The sequence below is a fragment of the Bombus terrestris genome, chromosome 6 (assembly GCF_910591885.1).
Source record: "Bombus terrestris chromosome 6, iyBomTerr1.2, whole genome shotgun sequence".
Taxonomy (NCBI): domain Eukaryota; kingdom Metazoa; phylum Arthropoda; class Insecta; order Hymenoptera; family Apidae; genus Bombus; species Bombus terrestris.
This window is the reverse complement of record NC_063274.1, coordinates 3,728,667-3,741,728: the sequence shown is the minus strand read 5'-3', so window position 1 is coordinate 3,741,728 and position 13,062 is coordinate 3,728,667. Positions and strand designations below refer to the sequence as shown.

Genomic DNA, 13,062 nt, shown 5'->3' with positions numbered 1-13,062 from the left:
ATTTTATGTCATACAATCATACATTTTAATGTAATATTTTCACTTACTTTTTTAAAAGAACTTTGATATAAAAAATATTTAATAACCGTTATTTCTGAATTTTTTATAATATTGATTTAATAATTTCAATAAGTACCTTGTATATAATTAAAGATAAAAGTAATTTTTTATGCCAAAAAAATTACATAAAAACTTCTTTATTGTACAATCAAAGTATATTACATGCATGGAAGTAATGCAAATTGTTTATTTGAGATTCGGTTTATGATGTAAAAAATAAAAACGTACAACTGTGGTCTACAATTGCATAAAAAAAAAATGATCAACTTATTTAAAAAAGATATCATCATTACATCATGTTAACTTATTGAATTTAAAAACAAAAACAATTTTTGTTACTGTATCATTTATGAATAAAACTGATTGTTCTTATTAAAAAATGAAATTAGTTGTTTCTAAATATATGTTATATATTAAATGAAAATAGTATTTTATTTTTACTATAATATAAAAAATATATGTGAACAATATTTTAATTAAAATGTTAGAATGTTTCAAATAAAATAGCGAACTAAAATATTTGTCCTTATAGCATCATATTTTGTTTATACAATATTTCTATTATATTATATTGCTTACTTTTCAACTATTATTTTCTATCATTAAACATATTTAACATAAACATATTTTGGATGATCATATTAATTAGGACGTTATTTAATAGAAATATATTTTAATTATCTCTTTATACAGTTTCAGTAATTATATTTGAAACAAATGTTTTAAATTTTATATCTATTTTTATTTATTTATGTCGTTCAATTAAGATATACTGTCTGCCAACATATTGGTGTAGTTTTTTACAAATATGTACATAAAAGAGCAAAAGAAACTTGCAATATTATTTAATAAACAAACAAGATTTACAAGTAGTACAATAAATTTTATAAATTTAAACGAATCAAGTGTTACTTCATTATATTTTATATATTTATATCTTGAAATGAGAATTTTGAATTAAAAGTCGCTCACCCGCCCACCATTTTGCCAATCCCCCCACTTTGTTGGATCTTTTTCGCTATTTGTTATTAGTTCTCCATTATTTGGATCAGTTTCCACTAGTACTAAGTCCACAAAACGTTCTTTTGGAGGTACCCCTATTATTATATTTTTTTTATAATGATTGTATCTCATAAATTTATAGTAATCAAATCTCATATTAATTTTAACTGTTATTTCATGTAACATATTACAAATTATACTTACTAGGTATAGGTTGCAATTTTAATTTTTTATGAAATTGTTTCATTCTTATTGATTCTCTTTTCTCACCTTTTGCCTCTGGTTCTTTAACTCGCAATAAACTACCTACGTATACATATAGCAAAGAAGTATCTAATATTGAATTATCAAAATTATTGCTTTACAAACGAAGGCTTATATCTATGTTGGATACCTGTTGAAAATTCTTTCGATTTAGTATATATTAATGATTTTGTAGAAATTTTATTTATGGAATCGACTATACTGGTATTAATATGTTTCAAAACGAGCTTTAACTTCAAAATATCCATATTTGTAATATCTTGTAATATCCTTATTCTTTTGTTATACTTCTGACAACACATTTCTTACAAATATGTATATATAATCTATGTACATATATACAATTTTATATAAGTCGTCAGATGTTTTATATTTACCTTTTATCATTGTAATTTGATACTTAATTGTTTATCCATTAGTTAAAAATGTTTGTAAAAGTATAGTATGACAGAATAAAACATGATTCTCTAAAAGTGAAGGCTACATTTTTTAAATGTAAATATAATATTTATTATTTTATACTTTATACATATACACAGTAAGTTTTTTATTCTAATTTAAATTGCTAAATTATATGTGTTTTTAATTGTACATCTTGTATAAACTATATTTTTCATGTACATACAATGCACTAAAAAATATTTAGAAATCTGTTACTCGACCTTTTCTTTCCCAATCACCATATCGTGTTGGTTCTGGTCCACGTGGACCTCCTACTTCACCTGTTTCTGGATTAGTATCATTTGGAAATGGTTTCAATGGTTCTTTTTCTTGATAAGGATGTTTGCCTTCTTCCAGTTCCTCCAATTTTTCTGTTGCATGTAAAACAATTTTATTTTACTAACATTATTTTTATGAACTTATAATAAATTTCTTAAGATAAATAAATACCTATAGGTGTACGTTCTCTTAATTTTTTTCTAAATTCACGCATTCTTGGACTCTCAGACATTTCATTTTCTTTTGAAAAGAGAATTTGAAATTCTAGAAGCAAAATTGTCACATTATTCTTTATATTGTATTTAATATTGCAGATATTATATGTAATTTTTAAAATACTTACGTATATGTAGAAATTTAGTTGCAAATTTTGTAATTTCATGATTTACTTTTAGTAATTTACTAAAAGTTATGACATTTGTAAACATAACCTTATTCATTATAGTCTTTATATCGTTCTACAATTGAAACGAGATTATGTATATCATACCATATTAAAATTACATAATATATAAGAAATTACTGTCAATGATTTTATTATGGCACAATTGTTATCATACATATTACTTTACATTATATATATATATATATTTACAGCATTAAAAAAGTGTACAAAAGATATCAGTTATAGTAGGTGGTGAAACAATAAACTGATACATTTAATTTTATATAAACATAGAAGTGAGCATAATAAAAATGACTATTTAATATCTCAGTGAAACATCAAAGCTTGCATGACAGTCGAATTTAATTATTAAGAAATTAACTATTAAAATCTCATATGATCTCATTTTATACCTATTCCGTTAACTAGAACCGTAGTCACTAGATTTCATTATTTAAATTTTATTGTAACAATTAAATTTATTAAATAATGTATTAATAAACATAAAAATAAAAATTAGATATTACATTTCTTCGTTATAAGCTTTAAGAAAACTAAAAATAATTTATTTCCTCATTTGACTTCTTAAAGTAGTGTTTTTGTTGTTAATGGATAGTGATATCGTTATTTGCTATTAATTTAAAATAAAGTTTAATAAGTCTAGTTGATATATTTATACTAAAGGTAATCTAATCAATTACTATTATAACAATACTGATAAAAACGCGTAATATTTCAAACTTAATATATGTATATTAGAATTAAGATAAATTAAATATTCTTTTTTTTCTTCTGAATAGGTTAGAAAAGGTTTACTAATTCATTTATCAAATTTTGTACAATTTAATAAAATGTATTTATTACAGTATTTCCCATCGTACATTTTAAATGATATTCTCTTTTTAAAAAATTAAAACAGAAGAAGATTAATGAAGGGAATTAATGAAAAAAAAGAAAAATTAGAATAAATGCAATTTTGATGTTAAGTTGAATACAAACATACAGTTTTAGCTGTATTTAAAATTGTATTTAAAACCATTTTTGAATTGTTGTGTATGTTACTGTTACACTAAAAAAGTCGATTTATGTTACTACTGCAAACATTATTTTTCATAATTGCATTATTTTTATTATGTCAGCTACAAAATATATTAATTTTGATGCGATTCTTTTAATATTTGTCTCTAAGATTAAGATTGTTTTTATTAGAAGTTGATACAGAATATAGAATATATATATACTCATATGCGCAAAAACATTTATTCTTTTAAGTAGGCCATGGAAAAGTGGTTTTGTATTTTGCAATATGAAGTTTAAAATACATCGAAATTATTAAGTCTTATATAATCTTTATATATGATTGTCATACAAAAAAGTCTTTAAATAATAAAATAATCATTAATAAGTAATAGTGTAGTCTGATATATCACTATTTACCTATTTTTTTTATTATATACTGCCAAAAGTAAAAAAATTAATGCCTAATGTATGTAATTTGTTATACAAGTATATCGTCTAACCTGAAATATATAAAGAAGGAAAATAGATGTATTATTGTTTTGTCTTAAATTTTATAGTTTTAAAATACACAACTTATAATATACTATAATTTTATTTTTATGATGTAAAATGCATTTCATATGCTTCTTAAGGAATACTGTGTTGTCAAACATACGTATTCTACAAAAACAAAGCTATAAATATGTTACACAAATGACTGTAAGAGATGCATTAAATGCAGCTCTTGACGAAGAATTAGCAAGAGACGAAAATGTATTTATTTTGGGAGAAGAGGTTGCACAATATGATGGTGCTTATAAAGTAACAAGAGGTCTTTGGAAAAAATATGGTGACAAAAGATTAATTGATACACCTATAACAGAAGCTGGATTTTGTGGTTTAGCCATTGGAGCAGCACTTGCTGGTCTAAGACCAATATGTGAACTTATGACATTTAATTTTTCAATGCAAGCTATTGATCGAATAGTAAATGCTGCTGCTAAAAATCTTTACATGTCTGCAGGAAGATATCCTGTACCTATTGTATTTCGTGGTCCAAATGGTAATGCTAAAGGTTTAGCAGCACAACATTCTCAGTGTTTTGGAGGATGGTACATGAGCATACCTGGTTTAAAAGTTATGTCACCAACAACTTGTGAAGATTATAGGGGTAGTTTAAAAGCTGCTGTTCGAGATCCTGATCCTGTTGTAATTTTAGAAAGTGAAGTTTTATATAATGTTCAATTTCCTGTATCAGATGAAGCTATGGATAAAGATTTTGTTATACCCATTGGTAAAGCTAAAATTGAAAAACCTGGTAAAGATATTACTTTAACTGCACATGGTCAAGCTACCTTGTATACAATGCAAGCAGCAGAAATTCTGGCAGGAGAAGGGATAGAAGCAGAAGTGATTAATTTACGTTCTCTTAGACCAATAGATTGGGATACAATTTTTAAATCTGTTACAAAAACCCACAGACTTATGAGTGTTGAATTAGGTTGGCCTATATGTGGAGTAGGCTCTGAGATTGTGGCAACAATAATGGAAAATCCAATATTTTTCCAACTTGATGCACCAGCAGTCCGTTGCACTGGTATTGATGTACCTATGCCATATGCAGAAAATATTGAATATGAATGTACACCAAAAGATCATCATATTGTAGATTATGCTAAAAAAGTTTGTGGTGTAAAAATATAACTCTGCTACATGTCTGAGAAAAATTGTATAATTTTTTTATATGATAAAATTTATTTGTATAATCAAATATATTTATAGTAATGAGCCAAAGCTGAAAAAGTATATATAAATGCAATAGTATTGCATTTATATAGAATTGAATATGCAAAATAAAAGAATATGCAGAATATGCATGCTTTTGTAATCTTAAAAATGAATTTAAAATAAACACATGTATATTATGTCTTTAAAAATTATATTCTTATTTAATGACTCTTAGCTATTAGGGTACTGATAGCAAGTGAATAATTGAATTACTAAGTTGAATTTTTAAAAATTCTTGTATCGTGTAGCTTACTAAAAAAAAAGATTCATTTGAAAATTGCAATATGTATGTGTCTAATGCTGATTTCAGAATATTTAAGTTCGATGCTGTACTGATGGCCTTCAGGATATTGAATGTTGAAATATGTTGGTGATCATACTGATTGCTGTACAAATTAAGTTCATTTATAACTTGGCTTCTTGGGTAGGTCATATTTATAACAATATTACATTATTATAATTAAACAGAAAATAATTTTAATTAAAAATGTAATTTTTATATTTGGTAGTTTATAAATTAGTATATTGAAAAATAATGTAATAAAAATAAAGGAAAATAAGGAAAAATATTTGATAAATAGGAAATATATAATAAATTATGAGAATTAGAAAATGGTCATTAACATAATGTAATTTAAATATTTGTTTTTAGCCACACACTCTTATAATATAACAATTATGAGTTTGAGAGAAAGGAATACGTTACATAATACGTTTGAAATCTTTCTGTCTACATATAATAAGAGAATGCCTATCAGAGAAATTAATTTATATTGACAACTGGAAAAGAATTTAAATTGAATTTTAATAGAAGAAGTATAATTAATGCAATATTAAATCAAAATATTGCTATGCTGTAATAGAATGTATGAAGCACGAAGGAAAGTTTTTTGGTTTGCAATAATTAGTAGGATAATAGTTTTAAGTTTACAATTCTTTTTTAATTTTATATGTCCTGATCACAACGCAGATGCATTTAAAGCTCCTACTGATAATTCTGAACAAATTTCATTATATGACAGTATAGTAACATTTCTATTTAGTGGTCTTGCACGATGGGATAGTGAATACTTTTTGCATATTGCAAAATATGGTTATACATATGAGAACACATTGGCCTTCTATCCATTGTATCCTATGTTACTTCGGATTATTTCTGTTCCTGTAAGAAAAATATTCTTTGTATTAAATGTTCATAGTTCTATACTTATTACAGCTATGTTAGTCAATATTATATGTTTTGTAAAATCTGCTGTTATATTTTATGATCTTAGTAAGGCAGTGTTAAAATCAACAAATGTAGCTTATAAAGCAGCAATATTGTACTGCATAAATCCAGCTACCATATTCTTTTCAGCTGTTTATTCAGAATCTTTATTTGCGTACTTATCATATTACAGTATGTTAAGATCCATTAAATTAGATCCATATGTATCTTTTCCAGTAGGTTTATCCATTCTTACAAGATCTAATGGAATGGTTAATATTGGTTTCCCTATATATTATCAATTGCAAAATTTGTTACATACTTATACAGAAAAATATGTAAACTTTTCATTAAAAACACTTTGTCAATTTATTTCTAAAATAGGTACATTAAAAATATTTTGTCTAATGTTCAATACAATAATTATATCAATAATTCCATTTATTTTGTTACAAACATATAATTATCTTATGTTTTGTACTCCTAATTTAAATCTAACTTTTATTCCTGAACATATTACTAATTTTAGTATAGTTAACAATTTAGTGTTGCCTGGTAATAGTAATGTAGAATGGTGCCATTCAAAAATTCCAATGGCATATTCTTACATACAAAAAAGATATTGGAATATAGGATTTTTGAATTACTATGAAATAAAACAAATACCAAACTTTATTTTAGCATTTCCAATATTGTATATTATGATTAGGTGTATAAAGGAATATTTTTTTGAACATAAGAAGTATTTTTATACATTGGGATTTATTAAAGTTATTGGAAATAATGTAGAAACTGAAAGAAAAAAGTATCCAATTGAAATGTTAGTATTTGTTATTCATGGTTTATTTTTAACTATCTTCTGTATTCTATTTGTACACATTCAAGTAAGCACCCGTTTAATAAGTTCAGCAAGTCCATTAATATATTGGTATTGTGCTTTGTCAATGTGTTATTTATGTCCTAATAATGATAATATTTTATATGATGATAAGGAAAATGTATTTTCTAAGTGGAAAGTATTCTTTTTAACAAAGAAGAAATATACTTTGAAGGATAAGCTTATACTTTCCTATTTTCTAGGATATGGAGTTGTAGGTTGTTTTATGTTCTCAAACTTTTTACCATGGACATAATTTTATATATGCACATATTGTAAAAAGATTATATAGTTAATTTATAAATTTACAATGAATGTATATACAAAAAATGTAAAATGTCATTATATGAAAGATATTGCTTTATTCTATAATGAAATATAAGATTTAATGTACATTATTATATTATCAAATAAATACTTTATTTAACATGAGATTTTTTATGTTTAAGAATTTCAATTGGTGTCAAGTATAATATTTGTGCACAATCAGGACATTCATATGCTTGTGCATTAGGTTTACGTTTAATACTGTCATGTTTTTCAACATCTTTTATATCTGCTTTAACACAGGATTGTTGGTGTTGTAATTTTTCTATGCTTGTTAGAATTGCTTGCATATTACAATTTGAACAATGCCATTGTGTTACTAAAATTTCTGTAGAAAGTTGATCACTCCATTCAGTTTCTTTCACACTAAAAAGAAATTATACTTTTTGGTTACTTTATATTATTCTGTTTTGTTATAAAAATATATTAATTTACCAATTATATGTAATAGTGTTTGTTACGCGAACTCCCCCTTTAATTGAGTTGGGTATTACTACAAAATCTGATTGAAAAGGATTTGGATCTATCAATATATTGTTTTCACCACATCCCACATATATTGTTTTAAGATCAGCCGGTAAAAGCCGTTTTAGTGTATATGGAACAGTAGTATGCATATATTCAATTAAATCCCGAGTAAGTGTATACTCAAATTCACTGAAATCCTGATTTTCATCATTGCTGGTACTTGAATCTGTAAAATATTTATGTATTACTTTTTAGAATATAATATGGAAATTACAACATAAATACATTTATAATATTACATATTAACTTAATATTTTTTACATGTTTCATTTAATACCTTGTAATTGTTGATTTAATAAGAAATCCCATTTATGTCGTAATTTGGTAGCTTTCATCAGTAAAATCTGACCACTATCAGGTATAGGAAATTTTAATTCTAACCAGGAATCACATACTATTCTACAAAAAATAGACAGATATTGATTCAATAAAGATTTTTTTTTCAATTTCATTATATATAATATGTACATACATTGAAAATGTACTATTTGTGTCGATTTCACGTGTAAATAAAAGTAATGTTTGTGCAGCAGGCATTCTAAGTGTATTCACTAGATAAGGCTTTGTTGTCTCCAAAAGAGATCTGTTAAATTAATATATGATCAATCAAAGTAGAAGTTTTCTTATCCTATCTTAAAATATTATTAAAAGAACTTACAAATATGTTAATATTGTATGTTTTGGACTAACGGCAGTTTTACTTTTAAAGCCTGGTATTGATACAATATCAGCTTCCTCCAATTGCAATACTTGAGGATGATTTCCAAAGAAACTCATTGGGTGTAAAGCAATATATGGTTTTGCTTTTGTATGAAACAGTTGCTCGTTTGTTGTCTGCAAAAGTTCATAATATGTAACGACGAATAATTAATTTATTTTAAATATATACGATAATATTATTACCTTACAATAATTAAATTCATCAGCACATGCAAATTGTGGATATAAACCACTGCAGAGTATTAATTTTAACATTGTTAAATCTTTATAGCTACATGCAGTGGCTGCTGTTAATAGATTTTGCACTTGATTTGGATCATTTTTCATTCGAAATTCGATATCTTTTATGTCAATTTCACCATCATCATGATCATTATCTTCTAATTGAATATCAAATGATTCTAGTTTTAATTGTTTTCGCTTTCTAGGTTCACTTTGTTTGTAGGTTCTTTTTAATGATTTTAAAAGTTTAAGCTCTCCATGTCTTATAGCGCGTTCTGCACTGGACATAGAAGAATTTGGTTCTGGGAGGCTTCTCAGTAATTTGCAATCCTGTTAGTTAGAAGCAATTAATTTTTAAATAAAGTTTGATAAGCTAATATTAGAAAATTAATAATTTACCTGAAGTAATTCCTTAAACTGTGCTCTCAATTTTGTCATTTCATAAAATCTCTGTTCCTCTAAACCTCTTCTTTTACACCATTTTCTACTACTGTTACCACTACCTCTGGATTCTTGCGAACTTTGTTGTTTTACTTCTAACCATTCTCTAAATGCATTTAGTAATGTTATTGGATCACCATGATCAGATTCCAATTTTTTCCTAGATGTCTTCAGAATTATTTTTCAAGATTATTGTTTTTATATGTAAAAAATGTATAAATTACATTTTATTACCTCGCATTCTGAATCCCTATATGCTCTATTTGTAAATGGTGTTTGTATACTTAAGGCAGCAGCTAATGACAAGACTGGTTCTACTTGGTGAAAAATAGAACCCATTATTAACATTTTCCCTATTGTTATATCAACAGGTAAGCGTGCAAGTGTTTTTCCAATACATGTTATTTTTTCATTATCCGTTAGCGCACCCTGTAAATTAGAAATATTATTTTATTTATATTAATCATACTCGCGTGTGTAGATTATTATGTGACTTATATAAGTATATTAACATGTTCTTTCAAAGATAATATAGAATTTTCAATGTTTTCTGGTGAAGGTGGTTCTATGAATGGAAATTTTCGCGCATCTGGAAGTCCCATTGCAATCATTTGTAGAAGTAAGGAATCTAAAGGTACACGTTGTAATTCAGGAGTTGAGTATTTTTCCAAAGACATATATTCTTCTTCAGAGTATAATCTATAAAAAAATTGATTTAAGATCTTAGTACATTAAATCATGAGAATATTACGAAATATAATAATATTATTCTAGTTTAATAATTAACTATGATACCTATAACATACTCCAGGTCCAGTTCTACCAGCTCTTCCTTTCCGTTGTTCTGCACTAGCTTTACTAATCCAAAATTCTTTGAGTCGTTGCATTTTGCATGATGGGTCATAACTCATTTCTTTTACTTTCCCACTGTCAGCAACAAATCTTATTCCATCTATAGTAATAGAAGTTTCAGCAATGTTAGTAGATACAATACACTTTCTCACTCCTTCAGGAGCAAAATCAAATACCTTTAAAAAAGAAAATATGACATCAGTTACATCAGGATTATAAACATAAATTTTTTAAAGCAAACATGTAAAAATTTTACTTTATCTTGCTCACTAATAGCTAGAGTGCTGTGAAGTGCTAAGATAATCCAATTATTCTTTTTTTGACTATATTCTTTTGCTGCATCTACAACTGCAGTAATTTCACTCATTCCACTTAAAAATATTAATAAATCGCCTTTTTCTTCAGCTGAAAATATCAATTATTACTATGATACAAGTGACTAATTTTTTTTATAAGAAAGTAAAATCTTCTACCTGGATATTTTTGATCAATTATTTGCATTATTTGTATATAAGGACTTGGATTGAATCTATCATTTTTATATCGAATATCTTCTATAGTAACAGGCCTGTACAATAACTGAATAGGATACAACCTTCCAGGAACCTACAAATTAGTTAATTACATACTATCATAATATCATTCTTAATGGGTTTGTCAGTTAAATGATTATAAATATACCTGTATTACTTTAACATTTTCTTTTGAAAAATAATTATTAAAAAGTTCAATATTAATTGTAGCAGACATAAGTACTAATTTTAGATCTTGCCTTTGATTAATAATACATTTCATAATACCAAGAAGAAAATCTCCATGTAGGTGACGTTCATGCACTTCATCCAAAACAATTACATCATAAGGTAATAATTCAAATTCTCCAGATAACTATGGAAAACATACAATATATCAGATATATATTACAATTATAACATTTAATATGTAAACTATATTACTAGACATTTATTATAGTCTTATTGTTACCTGTCTTAACAAAAGACCTTCTGTTATAAATGTAATTTTGGTATTTTGATTCCTTTGCTTTTCAAAACGAATTTGGTAACCAACATCATTGCAGTTTTCTGTTAATGTTTCAAAAGCAACACGTTTTGCTAAAGATATACAAGCTATTCTTCTTGGTTGTGTACAAGCTATAAAAAGTATTTTTTTAGTATAACATAATATTTCTTGAAAAGTTATAGTTTGTTCAATATAATATTTGTAATCTTAAATATAAGACTTATATTGTATGTACCAATTTTTTGAAAACCTGCTGCGTATAAGTATTGAGGCACTTGAGTGGATTTTCCACAACCAGTATCACCAGCTATTATAACTACCTGTTCCTGTTTTATTGTTTCAATAATTTCATGTTTATATTGATAAACTGGTAGATTTACTTGTGATTTCCTGAGTTTTTTTAGCTTGGCAAATTTTTCTTTTTGCTTAAAGTCTAAATATAAAATAATTATGTTCTGAAACTTTAATAAGCGTTCTTTTGTTAATGCTTTAACTGGCATTACACGTGCAAATAATTCATTAAAATTATAACTTAATTTGAAATTTATGCAATGTAATTTGTGATATGTTTCTGGCACACCGATAGTATTTAGTGAAAAATTAGGTAAAATATCTGGAGTTTTTAGTTTTTTCTGTACAGTTTCATATTTATTAACAAATCTCCAAAAATCATCAGTATCCTGGATTACATTTAAATTTCCAGAGAATATTTTATTCAATTCATGCTTATATTTATTAAAATAAAAGTCTTCGGTATTCTTATTAGTGATTTCTTGAGAAAAATCACTTTTTTGGTCCAAAATCCCTTTTTTATCATAATCTGTACTGTATGGCAATTTTGAATCGTATTTACTTTTCTTTTGTTCATCATCATATTGATATTTATGCCTAAATTTATTATTAGATTTGTATCGTGAACTCATATTTTAATTAAGAAAAGCAGCGTTTTAAATTGTCTCATGTAACATAACCTTAGCAGTACGATTATAATATTTCAATATATTTGTGATACCAGTTAATATTAATTATACTTATTATTTATTACAGTTTTACTAATGGCAACTTTTTATACAAATGTAGGCTATGTCGATTTTTATTTGATTTTTTATATTACAAGATATTTACATAGTTGACTCTCTTAGAACATAGAACTTAGGTTTTAAAACACAATCTATATTTTTCTATGAAACACTTCCTCTTTACAGCTCATATTTTTTGTTTTATTATATAAGCGAAGTTTGCTTAAATTAATATATTTACATTTTTTATGCTTTAGCAATTTTTTATCTAATTATCTCAGAGAGTACTTGTCGGTAATAATACGAAATCAATACTAATAAATTTAATTCTTTAATTATCTTAATTTTTTTTCTTAAAATTAAGTTATATAAATATAAGAAATCAAAAGCATATACATAAATACGTATAATTTAAATAGTATTTTCAGTACTTTTTTTTGTATCAAAAACTTTTGAAAAATTAATTGATTGTTGTGTAATACTATTAATCACATCTTTAGTATTTATATAATCAAATAAATGTTCATAATCCTTTCTAATGGGTCGTCGAAAATTGATTAAATAATAAATTGTACTTATTTTAAAATATTAACGTGCAAAGGAAAATATCTTTGCAAATATATTTAGTATT

General features: G+C 25.3%; 4 protein-coding genes across 5 annotated transcripts; 1 reads left to right on the top strand and 3 right to left on the bottom strand.

Moving 5' to 3' along the window:
• Positions 1–947: 947 nt before the first annotated feature.
• LOC100643160 (succinate dehydrogenase assembly factor 4, mitochondrial) lies at positions 948–1,613 on the bottom strand. The gene is made up of 3 exons (XM_003395861.4): positions 1,457–1,613; positions 1,267–1,368; positions 948–1,157 (listed from the first exon to the last, which is right to left on the bottom strand). The coding sequence occupies exons 1-3, from the start codon at positions 1,572–1,574 to the stop codon at positions 1,018–1,020; spliced, it is 360 nt and encodes a 119-aa protein (XP_003395909.3). The 5' UTR covers positions 1,575–1,613; the 3' UTR covers positions 948–1,017.
• A 209-nt stretch (positions 1,614–1,822) lies between these two features.
• LOC100643040 (succinate dehydrogenase assembly factor 4, mitochondrial) lies at positions 1,823–2,611 on the bottom strand. The gene is made up of 3 exons (XM_003395860.4): positions 2,390–2,611; positions 2,218–2,310; positions 1,823–2,138 (listed from the first exon to the last, which is right to left on the bottom strand). The coding sequence occupies exons 1-3, from the start codon at positions 2,484–2,486 to the stop codon at positions 1,969–1,971; spliced, it is 360 nt and encodes a 119-aa protein (XP_003395908.1). The 5' UTR covers positions 2,487–2,611; the 3' UTR covers positions 1,823–1,968.
• Positions 2,612–2,985: 374 nt separating this feature from the next.
• Positions 2,986–7,734, top strand: LOC100643283 (pyruvate dehydrogenase E1 component subunit beta, mitochondrial). 2 transcript variants are annotated; one of them, XM_003395862.4, is made up of 3 exons: positions 2,986–3,115; positions 5,529–5,642; positions 5,871–7,734. In XM_003395862.4, exon 3 carries the CDS (start codon positions 6,083–6,085, stop codon positions 7,556–7,558), a length of 1,476 nt encoding a protein of 491 aa, XP_003395910.1. In that variant the 5' UTR covers positions 2,986–3,115; positions 5,529–5,642; positions 5,871–6,082; the 3' UTR covers positions 7,559–7,734. The 2 variants fall into 2 exon arrangements, with proteins under 2 accessions (XP_003395910.1, XP_012164667.1); XM_012309277.3 differs by lacking the exon at positions 2,986–3,115 and having other exon boundaries at positions 3,146–5,642; positions 5,871–6,091.
• Positions 7,645–12,744, bottom strand: LOC100642805 (probable ATP-dependent RNA helicase DHX34). Its single transcript, XM_012309276.3, has 15 exons — positions 11,648–12,744; positions 11,377–11,543; positions 11,074–11,280; positions 10,866–10,998; positions 10,649–10,797; positions 10,336–10,568; positions 10,053–10,239; positions 9,775–9,969; positions 9,499–9,708; positions 9,061–9,429; positions 8,816–8,991; positions 8,630–8,740; positions 8,435–8,556; positions 8,065–8,323; positions 7,645–7,995 (listed from the first exon to the last, which is right to left on the bottom strand). The coding sequence occupies exons 1-15, from the start codon at positions 12,333–12,335 to the stop codon at positions 7,722–7,724; spliced, it is 3,480 nt and encodes a 1,159-aa protein (XP_012164666.1). The 5' UTR covers positions 12,336–12,744; the 3' UTR covers positions 7,645–7,721.
• Between the last annotated feature and the right edge of the window lie 318 nt (positions 12,745–13,062).

Coding starts and splice junctions, on each gene's coding strand:
- LOC100642805 (XM_012309276.3), bottom strand. CDS start 12,335: ATGAGTTCACGATACAAATCTAATAATAAATTTAGGCATAAATATCAA. Junction 9,970..10,052: donor TATTATCTTTGAAAGAACAT/GTTAATATACTT, acceptor TCTAATTTACAG/GGTGCGCTAACGGATAATGA. Junction 9,709..9,774: donor ATAGGGATTCAGAATGCGAG/GTAATAAAATGT, acceptor ATAATTCTGAAG/ACATCTAGGAAAAAATTGGA.
- LOC100643283 (XM_003395862.4), top strand. CDS start 6,083: ATGTATGAAGCACGAAGGAAAGTTTTTTGGTTTGCAATAATTAGTAGG.
- LOC100643160 (XM_003395861.4), bottom strand. CDS start 1,574: ATGGATATTTTGAAGTTAAAGCTCGTTTTGAAACATATTAATACCAGT. Junction 1,369..1,456: donor ATCGAAAGAATTTTCAACAG/GTATCCAACATA, acceptor ATGTATACGTAG/GTAGTTTATTGCGAGTTAAA. Junction 1,158..1,266: donor AAAATTGCAACCTATACCTA/GTAAGTATAATT, acceptor ATATAATAATAG/GGGTACCTCCAAAAGAACGT.
- LOC100643040 (XM_003395860.4), bottom strand. CDS start 2,486: ATGAATAAGGTTATGTTTACAAATGTCATAACTTTTAGTAAATTACTA. Junction 2,311..2,389: donor AACTAAATTTCTACATATAC/GTAAGTATTTTA, acceptor TTTTGCTTCTAG/AATTTCAAATTCTCTTTTCA. Junction 2,139..2,217: donor AAGAGAACGTACACCTATAG/GTATTTATTTAT, acceptor TACATGCAACAG/AAAAATTGGAGGAACTGGAA.